Raw genomic sequence first — 19,845 nt, forward strand, 5'->3', positions numbered from 1 at the left:
AAAATGTTGATCCCCCCCCCCTCTTTTAAACGGTTGGCACACATTACTTAGGAACTTTTAGGATTGTACAATCATTTTCCTATGAAGCCCTAACACAGGGGTAGGCAACCTTGGCTCTCCTGATGTTGTTGAACTACAAGTCCTATCATCCCCAGCCACAATAAATTCATCCCCATAAATCCCCCAGCCACATAAAGCTGGAGAACCGAGGTTGCCTACCCTTGCTCTGACATGTCGATTGTCTCCTAACAGATATGGTTTCAGTACAGATTGCATTGTATTGTTAAACCAGATTATCCTCGTGTTCTGTTCCCTAATCACTGTATAATTGTATGTTTCTAGAACTGGATATCCACTGACTACCTTCTATTGATACATCTATTCATGTATTGTCCAATGACTGTTGATCGGTTCACATGAGCACTGGGCATGTAGTAAATTTTGAAAATCCTGCACATACTGGCTTCCAGTCTCTGGTCAGTTGGGCATAATATGTGTCTGCTTCCTGATATGGGTGGGATTCAGTGTATTGCCACAAATGTTACTTTTTAAGCATCAGCTGACTGATGCTCTATGCTGAGCCCTACACATGAATGTGATTCTATACATACAGCCGTTTGTGGGCCTGGAAACTGGCAAATACAGCTGGTTGTCCTGTAGCTACAGCATGGCCAATGGTTATTGAATCAGGTCTGTCATCCCTGCAGTGGCTGTGTTCCAGAACGCTTCCTGTTCAGGGGCATCCTGTGCTCGTGAGAAATGAAACATTAGCATGTGCAGCAAATGGAAAGCCCATGGACATACTCGGTGGCTTCACATGACATGGCAAGTCTGGTTCCACCAACCACCACTTCCCTGCAAGCAAGCACTGGGTGGTGGAAGGAAGTGCTCTTCGGCAACCCACAGTTGGTGGGTTCAGACTTCATGAAAATATGATAAACTTGCAGCTTGTGCTGGGAATGCATGGTCAAGCTAGCAGTTGGCAGAACTGTACTCACCACTATGTGGTGTGAAGCCACCCACTGTGAAACCTTAAATCATTTGAAGAATGGCAATTATTCTGTATCTTAATTGTCCAGAGCATGGTGACAAAATTCAAGATGAGTGCTTTTTTTACATTGGATTACACAGGTATGAATATAACTGAGTGAAGCTGTGTTCATTTAGGTAACTAGCTGTTTTTAGTAACTGAGAATCAGGTTACAAGTGGCTGGTGTGCATTAATTTCTGCAAATTTATATTTTAATTTTTCCTTTTCAGTGCATCCATCGAGATTTAGCAGCGAGGAATGTTTTGGTAACTGAAAACAACGTCATGAAAATAGCTGACTTTGGGTTGGCCAGAGACATCAACAATATAGATTATTATAAAAAGACTACTAATGTAAGTGGATGGCAGTCTTATCACTTGATCCAGTATCTTCTTTCAGTGGTGCATTTAAGTATGGCAAATGTATTCCTAATGGACTTCTTGTACAGCAGCCTAACTTTTAATCAAAGAAATGAAAATAATAGGCAAGTGTGTAAGGATTCCTAACCCCTTTTTACTAGGAAAGGAAGGTTATCTGCTTACACAGCTTGGGAGAGTACGTGTTACATGATGCTTTCTAAAGGATAAGGTTTAGCGTTTGCTTTTTATAGTCTCCATGAAACTCGTAGCACATTCTTTTACTGTTAGCGAGATACTGAATATAAATATAACTGTGCCTTTTTGTAATCAATGGATGATTTTGTGAAATGCATCCATTATGTAATTACTAGCATTTGGTTTTAGTTTGCAGAGGCTTTTTATTACCCACAACTCAGTTTGGAGTCAGTAGATGTTTTATGATGTACTTGACAATCCATTGGTTAAAATATAAATGCTCCTTATTTACACTGTATGACCTTCCTATGGGCAGATGCTTATAACAATCAAAAAAGTAGTATCTGTTTGACACAGAATAATGCTGCATCATGCGGCCTAAGTTGAAGATTGAACTGGCTCAGTTTGGAAGTAATGGTAATCCATGGTTTGTCATTATGAACAAAAACCTTAGGGTGTCTTGTGCTAACATGATCCCCCCTCTCCTTCCCTCTTTCTTCATGCAACATGAACCATATTTTGTCAGGCTCATCCACAAAGTACACTTTGATCCTGGCTTGGCATCCTGGTTCGTGCAAACCTGGTTTGTTTTGGCCGGTTTGGGGGAAACTGGTCCCTAGCCTTTTCATACCTAGCCTTTTCATCCTCACATAGTCACATAAGAGAGGGACCATCTGAACTGACCCTGGTCATGCAGTTAAAATATTTTGTTCAAACTGAATTTTAACCATGTGATCGGGGTGCTTCAGAGATTCAGTCCTCACATGCAAGGACAGAATGACATACTGGGGAAATGAAGTGTACACACTTCCTCTCACACAGTTGGGCAGCCATTTGGACAATACCGTTTGGAGTCAGTTCATAGTTTGCTGCATTTGGACAAAATGGCCAGCTGTGGTTTGCTGCAAATGAGAAGCAGAAGTTTCAAATCTCCTCCCCTTGAGCATGAAGGAGAGGGCTTCCCTGGATGGCTACTGCTGCAGCAGTGGGTCTCCCCCCCACCCAAATATCTCTGGTTCATCATTCGATAAGGCCGTGCTGGGTCATTTAGAACACTGCATTTCTGCTGGTCCTGCTAAGTTGAAAATATTTATGGACATCCAGGACTGAAATAGATTCTGAGTGTCTGGCTGGTGGCATTCTATGTAAAGACATTCTCCTCTTCCAAGGCCAAGGGCAGTCTTTTCTCAAATTATTATTTCCTTCCTTCTGTGTATATTTGAATTACACAATTAAAACTCTCTCATCTAGGTGAGTGCTATGCAAGGCTGATGTTTGGAGAACTGTGCCTTGGGATGGGTGGGGATTTGTGTTGATGACCTTTTGATCCCTTCAATCCTAATAATGATTCAGTAGAAGTTAATAAGAATTACAGCTGTATCAAAGAGCCAAGAGACCTAATAAAAGGAAACTTACTTCATTATATTACAGAAAATGAAGTATTGATTTACCATTGTACTTTTAATATAGCAGTTTGAATTAATATTTAGCAATAGCAATAACACTTACATTTATATACCGCTCTATAGCCGGAGCTCTCTAAGTGGTTTACAATGATTTTAGCATATTGCCCCCAACATTCTGGGTACTCATTTTACCGACCTCAGAAGGATGGAAGGCTGAGTCAACCTTGAGCCCCTGGTCAGGATCGAACTTGTAACCTCCTGGTTACAGGGCGGCAGTTTTACCACTGTGCCACCAGGGGCTCTTTACCAAATTCATTGTTGAAATTGAGGAGTGAATGGTAGGCCTTTTCTTAACCCAGTTTTGCTTTTCTATTTTACGAGTAGGGCCGACTGCCTGTAAAGTGGATGGCACCAGAAGCTCTATTTGACAGAGTTTACACACATCAAAGTGATGTGTAAGTAACTTGATTTTCGAACCTTCCTTTATCTTCCATAATTAATCTACAGCTTCTTCCAGGGAAACAGAATTATATGTAATAGAAATATATTCAGCAGACTAACGTTTGTCTCACAACCTTTCTCTCGAACGTTGATCCATCACAGGAAATTAAGGTAGTGCAAGGTAGACATCTTTATTCTGGCTGGCTAAAAAGTTGCAATCGGTTTTCTTGTTGTCCTTTAACACTTTTCTCATTTGTTAAAGTGTTCTTTCCATTTATTGTATTAGTTTTTGTAACCAACGGAAACTGTGGCTATTTTCAACATCATTCCTATTTCATAGACTCATTTTCTTAGTAGCATTGTGGATCTTGCTTATGGGTCTGCTAGATTTTTGTTTATTTTCTCCTCTCCTTGCCTTTCTGAAACTCGTGGTTGCTGTTTCATTCCCCAGTCACAGAAAGCATACAAGCTGGCTTTAGAAAGTGAGGATTTTCTGGAAGACTGCAAACCAGTGCTGTGTCACTAATCTGGCTGGCTTCAAAGCACATGAAAGGTGGAAAATGTTGGCTTCCTTTGTCAGTGCGGAAGTCCTTGAATCTTTTTACAGATTTGCATCTCCTAAGCATCATTTTAAATGGTTTAACTGGGAGCATCTTCTGATCCAAAGTATACTGGAGTTTCTCCTTCTTCAGTTGTGAAGCCTAAAAGGCTGCTGTTATTTTTCAAAATGTATAGTTAACTTGGTTACTTAAAGTATGTTTCTTTGGGGCAAGAAAATTTTGTAGGCTCTTACACATAGCGTATACATAATCCTCAGTAATATCTTCCCACCATCATATTTCAGCATCCTATGCAAATGTCTGATGTGTATTCTGCCTCCTTCATGATTACAGTCTATCCTGAATCACTTCTCACCTATCAGACTTGTATAATTATAACACAACAGCTTCTAAAATCCATGAAAAAGAGTAATATTAGAACCAAACAATATCCAGATATCTTTGTCCTACCTATCCTGAATAGCTGAGTAAACTAGAGTGATTTACTTGCAGACAAATGTGGTCAAGATTGTGATCTATATGCTTGCATATATCTAGGACAAATTCTGCCAGCCCTTATTCATTTTTGAGTCTATTTTTCCAGTAATATAACATATGTATTATTATTAGGCACTTAGAGCCATTTATATATGGCTCCCAGGCAGTGTACAGGCCCAGATTTGCTGTGATGCTTTTCATCAACCACGGGGAAATTGTTGTTTCTCATAGGATGTGTGAGAAATGCTTAGGTCAGGTAATGACATCTGTCACTGCATACATGAAGCTGCAGCTTGAAACGGGGAAAGCGCCATGTGGCCAATAAATGTGTGTCCTTTTATGTGAACAAATAAACTGGTGAGGTTGGAAGTACCTGTGGTTTGTGCAGGTCGATTTAGATTTATCATTGCTGTTCTTGGTAAATCTGGTTTGCCTAAATTTTCTCCTTTTTGTATTCCTCAGATGGTCATTTGGTGTGCTAATGTGGGAGATCTTCACTTTAGGAGGGTCACCGTACCCAGGAATTCCAGTGGAAGAGCTTTTCAAACTACTCAAAGAGGGGCACAGAATGGACAAGCCTGCCAATTGCACCAATGAACTGTAAGAACTCTTTCTTACTGGGCTATGGAATGGGCAGGGTATAGCAGTATGATACAGGTTTCCTGGGACAGGTGTCATTGATTTCAACAATGCTGGCTATATACTCATTCACAGAATGCTACCCCCCACCCTTTTCTTTGTCCCAGTGGCTGTGTGTTGTGATGCATATTTTTTTAAAAGGGACAACTTTAGAATGGTTAATAAGAAGTGTCCAAATTATGACAGTTTTAATTAAGTAACATGTTAACTTGATGAAAACACACCTCAAATTAAATTTTGGTTTAGGTGCATTTAAACTTGACCTAACCTCTACGTAATGGAGTAGAAAACTCGAAGTCTTCAAGTTTAAATTTTGTTCAATGTTGCCTGTCCCTGATCCATGAAAGGCTGTTTTCATGAGCAGCCAAGTCTGGGCTTGGCTGCCCTTGAGAACTGCCAAACCCAACGCCAAAACATGGCTCTTAACCAAGGTTAAGGGCACATTTCACCAGTCTAAGAATGCTCAGCTGGGGGAAACACAAGGTTTGCAAAGCCTTTCCCCTGCCCACCCACCTGATAGCTCGTGAGAACAGCCTCATAGGCTTTAACACATTTAAGCAATAGTCAGGGCCAGCCTAGGGATCAGCCGTGCCCCAGACAAAGCCTGGCTTTGACACTCCTCCACCTACTTCACCTGGGGCCCTGATACTTGGGTTTCTATTGATTGATAGTTGTCCAATAGTGATGTGCATGGTCCGGAGCAGTCCGGACCAGCACCAAAGGGGAGCCTATCTTTTAGGGCGGGGAGGGCTTGTTTACCCCTCCCGCGCCTCTTTGCCCCCGCCAGTGGCCGTAATCTACTGTAAAATTGGGGCGCTGGAAACCAGCCGCCCCAGCCGCCGCTTCCGCCGCGCCCCCCCCGCGAGCAAATTAGAGATAAAAAAGGCTACTGCCTACAAGGAAAGGCTACTGCCGCCCTGCCGCCCCCCCACCTGCCACCCGCCACCCCCCCACGAGTGCTCACCAAGTTAGAAGAAGTTAGAGAGGAGCTCGCGAACAGAGCTCCTCTCTTATCGAAGCCTCCGGCCCAACTGGGGCCTTGGGCGCGTGCGCACGCGCACTAGAGCTCTTTATCCTATAGAGCTTTTGCCGGAGGCCCGGTCTACCCGCCGGGAAGAAGCCAGGTAGACCGGGCCTCCGGCAGGGCGGCAGTAGCCTTTCCTTGTAGGCAGTAGCCTTTTTTATCTCTAATTTGCTCGCGGGGGGGGGGCGGAAGGGGCGGCTGGTTTCCAGCGCCCCAATTTTACAGTAGATTACGGCCACTGGCGGGGGCAAAGAGGCGCGGGAGGGGTAAACAAGCCCTCCCGCCCTTAAAGCAATACCCCCCCCACCCGGACCCGGACCAACCAGGGCAGAACCGGTCCGGCAGTTCGGCCATTCTATAGAATGGCCGCCGGACCGGTTCGGACACACGCCTATTGTCCAACTTCTTATTTAATTTTTCCCTCTAAGCTTGATCATCATTAGTACTGTTTATTAATAAGAATATATTATTAAGGGAAGAGAGCTGGTCTTGTGGTAGTGAGCATGAATTGTCCCTTTTGCTAAGCAGGATCCAGCCTGGTTTGCATTTGAATGGGAGACTACATGTGGGCACTGTAAGATATTTCCCTTAGGAGATGGGGGTGCTCTGGGAAGAGCACCTGCATGCTTGCATGGAGAGGTTCCAAATTCCCTCCCTGGCATCTCCTAAGATAGGACTAAGAGAGACTCCTGCCTGTAACCTTGGAGAAGCTGCTGCCAGTCTGTGTAGACAATACTGAGTTAGATGGACCAATGGTCTGACTCAGTATAAGACAGCTTCCTATGTTCCTAATTATAAAGTTGCTAATAGTTATAGTAAAGTACAAAGCCATGTTGGAAATGAGAACTACCACAATTCACCCCAAATACCCTAGTCCGAAGGAATGTTGTCTCAAATAAATTGTACTCCAATGAGTAGATTCGAATACACCCTGACTTTTAGCTGAACAGCCGAGAAGTACTGTGAATATAGAAGTTGCATGTCATAGACACATTGAGTTAATTAACACAGTGAAATGCTGGTTTCCACAGCTACATGATGATGAGAGATTGTTGGCATGCAGTACCTTCTCAGAGACCTACTTTTAAGCAGCTTGTGGAAGATTTGGATCGAATCCTCACTCTTACAACTAATGAGGTGAGTAAAGTACCTCGTCTTCAGTTATCATTTAGACTGAATGGCTTGTGTGGTAAATATAATTAATGACAATATGAAACACTGATGTCCCTAACAGTTACATATCTTAGTTTCACTGCAAACACTCACAGTTAAACTTTATAAAAGTACAGTTTTACCTTTAAAATATAACTGGCACACCTGAATGCATACAAAACCAATACACATATTTAAATCAGAGTACATGTAATTCCTCATCGTAAAACCTCATAAAACATAGAAACCTGTAAAAGAGTGAGAGCGAGGCAGTTGGCTAAGATATGTCTGTGAGGGTAAGGAATTAAAGGCTTATGTGGGAGAATATTAAAGTTCATGGTCTTTTTGTTTTACGAATTCAGTTTGGCTCTCCGCTCTAGGAGGAAGCCAAGATACAGCAACATTGTGAAAGCAGCACACCAGATTTCCAACCAACAAATAAATTAAGTATTCTTTCAAGGGACCATTGAGATGGGGAGGGGTCCCTTTATCCCTTTCTGGATGTCGTATATGCCATGGGAGAGCTTGCATATTGCAAGGGCCTTTAGGAGTCTTTACACTGGTACCCTGTACTTGCCTTCAGAGACAAACCACATAGTTCTAAGAGCAGGATGCATGGTTTGTCTTCACAAATGTGCCCCTACTTTTGTGTCCTTTATAAAAGTGTTCCCAAGGGCAGCAATTTACTGTTCTCCATAGGAATGAATTACAACTTTTGTGATTGTATAAAGGAATGCACAATACCACAACAGAAGGGGTGGTGTAGGGGAGGCACTAAACCTTTTGGCTGCCCATGATGATGCCAGCTACTGACAATCAAGCCAGCTTCTCTGCAGCTTGGACTGTATTTCTTGGTTGTACTAAAGAGGGAGCAGAATGTCCTAAATTGGTTTTTAGATATGAAGGTATGTAGATTCATTGGAGTCTGGTTACAACCCCAGGCTTAGTTAACTATTGTGGTTGGAAAAAAGTATTTGGGGGTCAAAGTAGATGGCCACAAGTGATAAGACTCTCATACTCATTTCATTTGAAGTGTGGTTTCTCCACACTTGCTGATGCTTACTTCAGAAATATAACACATTTGTACTAATTTACATTGCCACTTTTGTATGCCACTTTCCCTTCTAAAGGAAAGACATGCTAAAATGTGACATGAAAGATGAGCTATGTGAACCCACAGTAAAGGCTTCCCCAAATCCTAGTGTTACTTTTTTTTAATCACAGAAAACTCTATAAGATTAGTAGATAATTTTTGATGATATGAATAGCCCCTGAGTGATATATAGATTGGTTGAATCTACTTTAATCACATGGTTATACTCTATATTTGGGTGTTTTAATAGCTTCCTCTCTCCATTTCTGCCAGAAATTTCATGTTCTATCATGTTCCTAAAAGCTGTCATGCTAATTTATATTGAGGAAATGATAACTTCTTTTGAAGTCAATAGAGATTTGTTCTTGATGATAGAGGCACCACCATTTTACCCTGTGCACATAGATAGATACATATTGTGTCTGTCTCTGGATAGACACAGAGATCACAGACACCAGACATGAAAAATTCTTATGAGATATGGAAGTAATGTTAGATCAAAAGTGTCCTCTGACTGTTTTTTGTTGGGGTTTTTTTTTTTTTTTTGGCTGCGTGTCGCATTCCTGTTTATTTTACACTGAATTCATCATCATTGTCTTCCTAGGGGAGCATTCTTTATTTTGTAGAGTTAATCGGGAAATTTGTAAAACCCAGGTTTATTTAATTGATTTTTCTCATCTTATAATCATAATGTGGTTTAGAAAAAGAAGAAATTGCATTTAAATGAATACAGCTGCTCTGCAGAAGTTGAAAGAGAAGCATTTCAAGGAGAAAAGAACTTTATTCTCCTGCCAAAACAGTTGTTTCTAGAACTTCTTTAGCCCTAGCTTTGAATTCAGCTGATACTACTCTAATAAAGGCCCTTTTTTCATGGTCCATTAAAAAGCAGTGGGCACAACCTATGGGGAAGTTGTCTTGGGCAACAACCATTGAAATGAACAGGACCTGCCCAAGAGCACTATCAGACTTTACACGACTTCCATTGATTTCAATAGGGCTTACACAGCAGTACTGCCAAGTTGATTGTACAGATTATTGGTGCACAAATAGTGATTCAAATTGATATAGTGAGCAAACATATAGTGTGCTGCAGGAAAGTCATTTATTAGTTTAATAATATTTGAGGTGCTAAGTTCAAAAGATGTTTGTGTATAGTAACATTGAAATACGATATAAAATACAAAATAGTCAACTTGAACTTAAATGGAACTTGGAATGAATCTTTGCAAATCATTTCCATGTGCTGGACAAAAATAGTTCTATGTAGGGTAAAATTTCATTTTTATTCTAAGCAAAAAGCTTGCTTTTGATGTGGCTTATGTATACGTTTCAACTGCTATGGCTAAAATTGATGTTGGAACTGACACGTCTGCCTCAGAAGTCCTTTGTTGCTCTTTTTTTACACTCTTCTCATGACTTCTGGTTTTTATGAGTTGTGTAAGACAGTCTGTTCTAAAAATGACTCATCTTTATCAATGTGGATGCTCTCAGGATACTTTTTTCTTATCTATGAAACGTATATGTAGCAAATGTCACAGTGAAATCATAAAGTAATGTGGCCCATATTTACATGGTTGTTTTGGGGTTGTTTTACAGGAATATCTAGAGCTCAGTGGACCATTGGAACAATATTCACCTAGCTACCCTGACACTAGGAGTTCTTGTTCTTCAGGCGACGACTCTGTTTTTTCTCCTGATCCAATGCCTTATGAACCTTGCCTTCCTAAGTACCAACACATAAATGGCAGTGTTAAAACATGAAAATAACCTTTTATTATATAAAGGAATAAGGAACCAAGAATGTCTTTCTACCCACCATGTGAAGAGAATCTTTCTTCAGGCACACGTGGTTTTTGTTTGTACATATGAAATGTAGGGACCAAAACAAAACAAAAAATTGGAAAATGTGCTCTGCACACACAGAAATAATTTTGTACTTTGGACCTCCAAACAATTTTCAGAAGAATTTTATGGGCCACATGTGGACACAAGTTGCCGGATTACAGCTTGGGCCTGGACAGGTTTTTGACATTTGATGGACCAGTTGGAACTTGAGGCAAACACTGGGTCAGCCTTCCTTGTTTATTTTGTAATATTTGGAGAAAATATATGTTGACACACAATTACAGAGCACAAATGCAGTATATAGGTGCTGGATGTATGTAAATATAATCAAATATGTATAAATATATATTATATATTTACAATGAATTATTTTTTGTATTGATTTTAAAAAAATGGATGTCCCACTTTACCAAGCAAATTAGTCTTTCGTTAAAAAAACAAACCAGCGACTTGTAATTGTTCATACACACAGACTTTTCTAAAAAATAAAAATTTCACCATACAGAGGTGGAAAATACCTTGCTTTCAGGGAAAATGGTATATCATTAATTTATTAATTAATTGGTAATGTACAAAACAATTAATCGTTTATCGGATTGTGTTATTTTGTAATTTAAATGGCATTTCTATGCAGGCAGCACAGAGAACTAGTTGATATATTGCTCGAACATTACTAGTTGTCAGATTTTTTTTTTTTAAGAGAGAAATATTTACAGTATATAACTAATATTGGGAATTAAAGTTTTGATTAATTTGGGTTTTTAAAGTTCAATGAGAGGTTACTGCTCTAACTAAAACCAAAACTCTCATGAATAAAAAAAAAGTGTCCTTTAACAAGAAAGCATGTTGCTCCCTGTCTCTTCAGTCATACAGCTATTTTGATTATCACACATTAGAACCCTCAAGGGGCAGAACACTAATATTTAGCCATCTATAAAGCACTCTTTCTGGGCAATTCCTATTCATTTTGCTGGACCTGCTCAATGCAAAGCACCCACATTCAGTGGCAATAGAAAAGAGATTCCATAGGCTTCTGAAGTGAGGAAAGATTCTAACTTGCTTAAATGCGTGCTACAATTCAAAACGCCCTAAATCTCAGTATTTACTCCTTACTGTAATACATCAGATTGGCCAACACTGTTCAATGAATTTTCAATAATGCTAACAAGACATTTTTATCTAGCTTTCAAGGATTCTCTGGAACTGTTACTGCCCTTAATGAGAGAGCTGGGGTTGTCATAGTGGCAATTATAGAAATTCTCATTGGAATTCTGCCATCTTTTAAAGGGGTGATACTGTTCTAATTCCAACACAGCTTTCCAAGTCATTCCATAGTGCCAGGCATAAGCTTGCCTTTCAGAAAAGTGTTATGTGTTCACCTTCAAACCATCATTCAGACTGGTGTAGCCATGCAATATGAATGCAATTCGTACTGACTTTACATATTTAAAAATGGGGGAGGGGCAAAAGTATTAATTTTTTTGTACTGACAATAAAAATCTTTCTACAGATATTAATGTTAACATTACGAAATAAATGTCACGTATCTCTTTTTTTGATGATTTGAGTCTTATAGAATAGTTTACAGGGTCTCTTTATAATCAAATATTTTATTGATAAAAAATTGAATTAGGTTGTCTCAGCAAGCCCTTATATAGTGCATGATGGTGGTTTATATGTGCCCCCCCATCAAATACTGTTCAATGCAACTCCAGTTTATTTCAGTAGGGTTTGAAGGGAGGGGGACACTTGAGGTGTTGCATCCATTAATTAAGGTAAAGCAGGCTTCTGTGCTGGATGAGAAACCATGGTGATGAGTGTGGGTTCTGGTGCTGTCTATGCAGTGGAGCTACGTTATCAGGTCCAGACACTGAAACTGTAAAAGGGTATTGTACCTGTACCCTGTACCTCTGGTTCCCAGAGTTGTGTTAATGATTTCAGCACTTAGAGCTGCAGTATCAGTTCCCAGCAGCAGACTGAGTTCAGCAGCAAACCCGAATATGTCCTTTTCACAAGTTACTCTTCCATACATTCATTGAATGTGTGGAGATGGACATACCTGTTGGCCCAGCACTGATATCAGCATACTTGCTGGTTCTGCTCCCCAGTCTCAGCATATTTCATGAAAGGTTTGAAATAAGAGTCTACATGGTATGCACTTCATGCAGTTTGGAACCCTGCACAATCAGGTGAAGATCTGTAAAGATGCCCTTTCCACATTGTTCTACTGAATGGATGGACATTGGGGTCAATTCACACATTCAGTGAATGCATGGAGGGTGTTTAGCATCTATATGAAACTGCTGGGAGAGGTCATCAGGGGGTTTGGGCTGTAGGGTCATCAGTATGCAGATGACTCTTAGTTTTATTTCACTTTGTCATCTGATCCTACAAAGGTGAGGAATACTGAACCAGGGGTCAGGGTTGTGATGGATGGGATGTGGGCTAGCAAATGGCAATTGGATCCAGACAGGACGAAGGTGCTGTTGGTCTGTAGGAGAGCCTATCAGGTTGAGAGGATTCAAACAGCTCTGAATTGGATACATGACCCTTGAAATAGCCGGTGTGGAGCTTGGAGGCACTGCTGGACCCAGCTCAGCTTTTGGATGCTCAGATGGTGGTCGTAGTCAGGGATGCCTTTACACCCTTTTCTTGAGACAGCAGATCTGGCTACAGTTACCCATGTCTTAGTCATCTCATGTTACACACTCTACATGGAGCTGGCCTTGAAGAATATTCAGAACTTCCGCTGGTGCAAAATGGGTTCTGTCCGGAGCTGCTCACTGGGAGCATATCATGCCCACTTTGAAAGAGCTGCATTAGTTGCCAATTTGTTTCTGGATCCAATTCAAGGTGGTGGTGATTACCTTTAAAGCCCTTAATAGTTTGAGACCTGGATACTTGGAAGGACCACCTGCTCCCACATAGTTCTGCCCAGTCAACAAGGTCATAGGGAGGAGCTTTGTTCCATGTGCTGACACGGACATGTTGCCCTACACAGGACCTTCTCTGTTTCTGCCTACTAGCTTTGGAATGCTATCTTGGTGGATGTCCATTCCCTGATCTTCTTGGCTGCCTTCAAAAAGCAACAAAACACCTTGTTCATCCAGGCATTTGCTCCTTAGGGACACCTGGTTTCTCTGTTCTGCTACTTTTGTCTTTGTTCTATGGTTCCTATGCTGTTTTCTCAATCATTTGTATTGTTTTAATGTTCTTTTATTGTGGCTTTTATGGATTTATTGTATTTTAACTTATATAAATCAACTTGGGATAAATTTATGAAAGGTGATATAGAAATCAACAAATAAATACATGGACTATTGTCAGCTCTCAGCTTTGAGAGTGCAGGTTATCTTTTGCTTGGACTGGTGAATGGATGAACTCAGACTCTGCAGCTTTGAAGAGGTGATTGGTGCTGTCAGAAGTACAGAGCAGCAACCATCTGTTAAGTGGCTTGGAAACGCACCACAGTGCCTAAAATCTGGTATTGGTGATGCAGTTTACCATTGGTTTTGTGTAGGAACAGAAGGCTCTGCTTCTAGAAACAAGGAATTGAGAATAAAGTTCATATTGTATAGGAACTTAGTATGAAATATTTCACTTTAGGCTACCGGCTGTTTGTTTATTTATTTATTTATTTATTTATTTATTTATAAATAATAAATAAATATGCAGCTGTTTTGCAAGTGGAAGCTGTATGCATATGGAGGTTTGCAAAACACCAAAGGGAAAACCCCCTCAAACAGCTCAGGTGGACCTGGTAAGCAAATTGGCCTTATTTCCACATGCATTGTGTACACACCCCCTAATGGTAAGCCCTACATCTCAGCCAACATTTTCCTCTCAAGACTGGTGATGAATGTGCTTAAGTATAGTTCTGTTGATATTGACTCCCACTTGCAATATGCAGCTGGTTTGCAGAAATGAAATATTTTGGTTCTATCTGGAACTTTGCTCTTGACTATTAGGAACATTCATGATAAGCAAAAGGGAAGGACAAAATTTAGAGACAGTACAAAAACCAAGGGACTACCCCAACAGCAACGAAATAGATGACATAGTACTAAAGACATTAGCCCTGTTCCCAATTAAACCTGAACACGTTGTGTTAAATGCATGTGAAATCTGTGTAGCATGTTCATACATACAGATCCTGTACACATGTACAGCTAACTCATACATTATGAGCCAATTCAGAAGATATTTTGGCCAGCCCACCACAAGCGATTACATGTACACCTCACGGGTGTGCATGTCCTTCCCCGTTTCCCAATATGCAGGGTCACCTGTGCTAGTTTACTAATATTTCTTTTATGTGTAGAGGAATTATTCAGATGAACTGCACCCCCATGAATTTAGGGAAAGGTACTTGGGTGCACCAGGAGAGAAGAACATTCTTACAGTGTGTGACAGCCTGGGCAGATGTAGTATCATTCCAACTGGCCCTTTGTTCAGAGCACACACAGTGGTACCGTTCCTATCTGTACTCTAGATTTGAGGGGGCCTGTAATTGCTTTAAAAGAAAACGCATGTACAGACATTCACATAAAAACATGTATGTGAACATAGCAGCCCTGCTGGATTAGGCTCAAGGATCATCTAGTCCAGCATCCTGCCCATCAGATGCCTCCGAGAAGCCCACAGGCAGGGGATGAGGACTTGACTCAGCCCCTGCCATTGCTCCCCTGCAACTGGAATTTAGTGGCATCTTGCCTCTGAGATTGAAGGTGACCTATAGCCACCAGACTAGTGGCCATTGATGTCCTCCATGACTTTGAGCCTCTTTTAAAGCCTATACATTCATTCATTCATTCATTCATTCATTCATTCATTCGATTTCTATACCGCCCTTCCAAAAATGGCTCAGGGAGGTTTACACAGAGAAATAACAAATAAATAAGATGGATCCCTGTCTCCAAAGGGCTCACAATCTAAAAAGAAACATAAGATAGACACCAGCAACAGTCACTGGAAGTACTGTGCTGGGGGTGGATAGGGCCAGTTACTCTCCTCCTGCTAAATAAAGAGAATCACCACGTTAAAAGGTGCCTCTTTGCCAAGTTAGCAGGGGTAACTTCCAGACCTCTGTATATATGTACAACATAATGTTTGAATAAGGCTTGTGAATAGAATATTTCACACTGGAATACTTCAGAGATTATTTCCATGCTCTCTAGAGCTGATGGTTAGTTTGTTTTTTTATCTTGATGATATGAAGGGACTAGAGCAGTGACAAGCAGCAGAGAAAAAATGTCCTATTTCAGATGCCCCCTTTTAAAAATGAAACCGGTGAGTCAAACTTCTTTTGAGCAACAAGAAGTAAGAACTTATGGAAAAACCCATTCTGCCAAGAACCATGCCTTAATTTCAAAGAAGCTGGTAGCCAAGCTACAATATTTCGTCTAGACATTTCTTGCTGGCATAGTTTAATCATTTTCGGTCTATATTCCGTAGAATATAGTACTTCCTTTTCCAAATTCAGTTACCACAGAGATGTACAAACTGGAAACTAAATATTGCACTGAGAACACCTGGGAATGTGACATCTATGCTATTGTTTGCCATTCCCTTAGACTGCCACTCTGGCACTAGAGTAAATACACTCAGAGACCTGTTAAGTGAATAGTGTCGTCTTATGCTGAGAATGGCATGCTGGGAATTAATATGTCATGAGCCAAATATGATGCAGTACATTTTATACAAAAGTCATAAAGTACTGTTGATTCTACCTCTTGAACCTATAAAAGCAAAATCGGGAATGTGGTTTGGAAAAAGACTCACTTGGGAAATCTGCACTGATGGCCCTAAGATCTTCAGTTTAAAGACCATTTTGATCATATACAGAACAATACAGTTAGTCTTCAAAATTAGTAGTAGGATGTACTGTGATTTATCTCACATACCGTTAGAATCAGCAGCCCCAAATAGACAGTGAACTTCATAACTGATCCAGGTTCAAATTCCTATTAACCACCAAGTTCACTGTATGAGCATAGTACAGTATAAGGCAGCTTCATATGTTTACATATATCAGTCTAACTGATCTTACACGGTTGCTGTAGAGAAAGAACCATGTATGTAATGAGCATCTTCAATTAGGGATAACATCAAAATAAAGTAATTCTAGTGCAATCAATATATTACTGCTTATAATTGACAATACAAAGTAAGGAAACTTATTAAACATAACCAGCAGTATCTTGTATGTTGGTAAAAGAAGAAAAACCAAACTTGTGTGATTTCATTTGGAAATTAGAACATTTTTAAAAACAAGGATGCAAGCAACATTTGGCAGAGTTTTGTTTTGTCCTGCTGCCTCCTGGGGCACTGTTGTTTATTTGGGCTTTGGCTGAAAGATCAAAGGAGAGTTCTGTAGCCAAGCCTAATTCCACTTTGGAGAAGTTGTGCAGACGGATGTTATGCATGTTTCCAGAGAAATAAAATTTTCTGACTTCAACAGGGTTTACTCCCAAGGAAGTGTGCATAGGATTGAAAACTTACAGTTACTGTGAACACTCACCTTCATTTTGCGTGTGAACATCTCTACACGGTAAGGTTATTGCTTATCCACACCAAGGACTGCTGAAATCATGCAGTCCAATGCCTCCTTAAAAGTAAATTAAATGTCAATAAAAGTCAAATCAACTTAAGTTCTCATTCCCCCAATGCATTATTTGTACCCAGATATGAGCCTTCCAATAGCTGCCTCATTAAAATAGGCATACCTGTTTCAAATGATGTAAAAGTAAGCATCACGGATTTATTTATTTATTTTTACACTTCTATCCACTCTGAAAAGCCCCGAATAGTGTACATGGTTATGTCATTTATTCTCAAAACATTCCTGTGATGCAGGTTAGACTGAGAGATAAGTGAATGTCTGAGACACACCCAGTGAGTTTCATGACTGGATGGAAATTTGAATTTGGGTCTTCCCAGTTCTAGTCCAACACTAGAACATGCTTTTCTCTGGCTGGGTTTCTGTTAAGACCAATAGACCAAACCATCTCTTTCTGAAATTAGCCAAGATAATCACCTAGACTAGGTCTACTCAATGTAGCACCCCCACCAGCTCTTTTTGGACTACAATTCTCATAATCCCCAGCCACAGTGGCCAGTAGCCGGAGATTATGGGAGTTGTAGGTCAACATCTGATGAAGGGCTGAATTGAGCATCTTTGACCTAGCCTAAGACAGATATTTTGTATTGCACCATTATCCATTAGATATCTTCCTATGGTAGGGTCTTGGGATATTGTTGGGAGGGTTGTGAGTATAAGATTAAATGCTGTCTAGCTGATAGAAAAGGAGGGTAGACCTGTGCCCATTACAACCAATATGAAAGTAGTAAAGGGCAAGTTTATTTTGATTTTCCAAGTATTATTTTCTAGACTCACTGCCAAGTATGAAGAAGGGAGAAGGTATGGCAGTCACCTCTGCCAGCAGATTACTGGGTGCCAGCAAGGTAGCAAGATGCCCTCTTGCCTGCCCTCTCCCCATTTGAAAAAAAGGGAAGGAGGGGGAGGTGGGTGCATGCAAACAGGCTGGCATTTGCCTCAGGTGCACAAAAGTCTTGAGCCGCCACTCCTGATACCTGGTAGAGCTTCTAAGATTTCAGTCATCAAAACACTTTGTATCACATTGGGTATCATGCATCAGCACTTATTACTTATTTCCAAATGTACATGGAGTTCTCTGCTGGCTGCTAGCAACTCAGGTACTGTTTAGCGTAACTATCTATATATTTATTTCTCTAAGACATACCCATCAGGAGTGTAACTACCATTAGGCAGGGGGAGGCAGTCGTCTCGGGGCCCCACTGCCTTGAGGGGCCCCCCAGAGACACCTCACATGACTCCCCATTGCCCCCTGCCCAGCCCCAAGACCCTTCAGCCACTTGCCCTGTTTGCCCTCTCTCCTGCTTGTTGTCCTGGTCGGAAATCAAAGCAGCAGGAAAGCTGCTTTTCTCCCTGGCGCCTCTCAGCTGATCGGCGGGTGGGCGGGGCTTCCAGGGAGGCCTCCGTGTAGGCCTCCGTGAAGCCTGAATTCGAGTAGGCTGGCAAGCCCCAGGAAGAAGGCTGGCAGTCAGAGTGGCCACTACAGTTTTCTGCAGCAGACCCTCTTCCCAGGCCAGACAGCTCAGCCTTTGCCAGGTAGAATATGAATTCCTTTTTGTGGTTACACTCCCCCCACCCCCTATATAGGGATCTGCTTGCCATAGGGCTTTGATGGTGGGGGGGAGAGACTGAGAAGTCTCTGAATATTTAATTTAAAACTGATTGGAAAATTTGCTGGCTTAAAAAAAACCCTCTAAAAAGTCCTATAAGTGGCTTGTTTCATGGCAGGAAATTACAAAAACTTCTGGAACAAATTTATTTATGTATTAATTAATTAATTAATTAATACACTTCTGTTCAAGTTGTTTTGCAACCCAGGTCTGAGTGAGAACTGTGACGCATGTGTTCTGCTTTTATATTTTTTCCCTTTAGGGTAAATCTGGCCAACATGTGACTGCAGCACCTCCATTCCAGAGGAGAAGTGTGTTAAAGGGCTTTAAAAGCCTCTTGTGAAAAACCTCCTGGAATCAAACTTTACTGAATTGGTTCAGAATTCTGAGAAAACAAACACAGGCTCACCCTGCATGGTTGAAAGTCTCCTTTGCTAATCTGCAGCAAGGGGCCCATTTTAATAATTAGTGTTTCTAGTGTCTTCTCATTTGCTCAATTTTGTACATCTGTTTTTTGTATGTTTTGAATGAGGACAGAAATGTCAGAATAAAAGTCCCCTGCTAACTGGGCAAAGAGGCACCTTTTTCTCTTTGTAAACCGTCCTGAGCCATTTTTGGAAGGGCGGTACAGAAATCGAATTATTATTATTATTATTAAAAAATTTCTCGGCGGGGGGGCCCATTTAAGAATCTTGTCTCATGGCCCACTCCAACCTAGTTACGCCCCTGATACCCATGGCTAATCCCATGCATGGCAGCTCTTGCGAGATTTCACGAGCAGCTGCCGATTAGCCATGGGAACAGGGGAGAAAATGGCGACGGTGGCAGCTGCTGGCAGAGAGGGTAGCACAGCCTCCCGCTCTGGCCCACCTGCTGCCCCCAAATCAGGAGCGCTGGGGGGGGGAAATGGCATCTAGCGGGTGGGCAGGCAGCGGAGACGGCAGCGCAGCCTCCCTCTCTGACCACCTGCTGGCCAAAAGGCAGGAGGGCAGCGGGGAGGGCGTGCAGCTTCCCTCTCTGGCTCGCCTGCTGGCCAAAAGGCAGGACCTCCGGTGATGGGGGGGAGAGAAGACGATGGCGCTGGGTGGGCAGGGGAGAGGGTGGCTCAGCCTCTCTCTCCAGCCTCCCTGCTGGCCAATGGGGGCAGGGGAATGGGGAAGGATTAGAGGTGCAGATGCTCTGCACCTGGCCCAGTTAGGATTGTATAAATCATAATAGTACAAGTTAGTGGCAAAGATATCCATGAAAATAAAACCAGTAATATTATGCATGCCAGGGAGGAGAGAGAAAAATGTTAGGGAACAGGAGCACCCTGGGCTCCCTGTGTCGAGCACAGTGTGAGAGACTGAATCTGGAGCAGCAGAAATCCCAGGTCATGTGGAATGCTGAGATCTGTGC

General features: G+C 41.4%; 1 protein-coding gene and 1 long non-coding RNA gene across 8 annotated transcripts in view; both read left to right on the plus strand.

Moving 5' to 3' along the window:
* The window catches only part of FGFR2 (fibroblast growth factor receptor 2), a 179,940-nt gene extending 168,165 nt beyond the window's left edge, over window positions 1-11,775 (plus strand). For all 7 annotated transcript variants that reach the window (XM_053307770.1, XM_053307769.1, XM_053307771.1 and 4 more), the window contains 5 exons: window positions 1,261-1,383; window positions 3,375-3,445; window positions 4,931-5,068; window positions 7,163-7,268; window positions 9,973-11,775. In XM_053307770.1, the coding sequence (XP_053163745.1) occupies window positions 1,261-1,383; window positions 3,375-3,445; window positions 4,931-5,068; window positions 7,163-7,268; window positions 9,973-10,137 (603 nt within the window). In that variant the 3' untranslated portion in view covers window positions 10,138-11,775. The remainder of the gene's footprint in view (window positions 1-1,260; window positions 1,384-3,374; window positions 3,446-4,930; window positions 5,069-7,162; window positions 7,269-9,972) is intronic.
* A 6,501-nt stretch (window positions 11,776-18,276) lies between these two features.
* Window positions 18,277-19,027, plus strand: LOC128350095 (uncharacterized). The gene is made up of 2 exons (XR_008319148.1): window positions 18,277-18,373; window positions 18,710-19,027. It is a non-coding gene; the product is annotated as an uncharacterized LOC128350095 (long non-coding RNA).
* Window positions 19,028-19,845: the final 818 nt, after the last annotated feature.

The sequence above is a fragment of the Hemicordylus capensis genome, chromosome 3 (genome assembly GCF_027244095.1).
Source record: "Hemicordylus capensis ecotype Gifberg chromosome 3, rHemCap1.1.pri, whole genome shotgun sequence".
Taxonomy (NCBI): Eukaryota; Metazoa; Chordata; class Lepidosauria; order Squamata; family Cordylidae; genus Hemicordylus; species Hemicordylus capensis.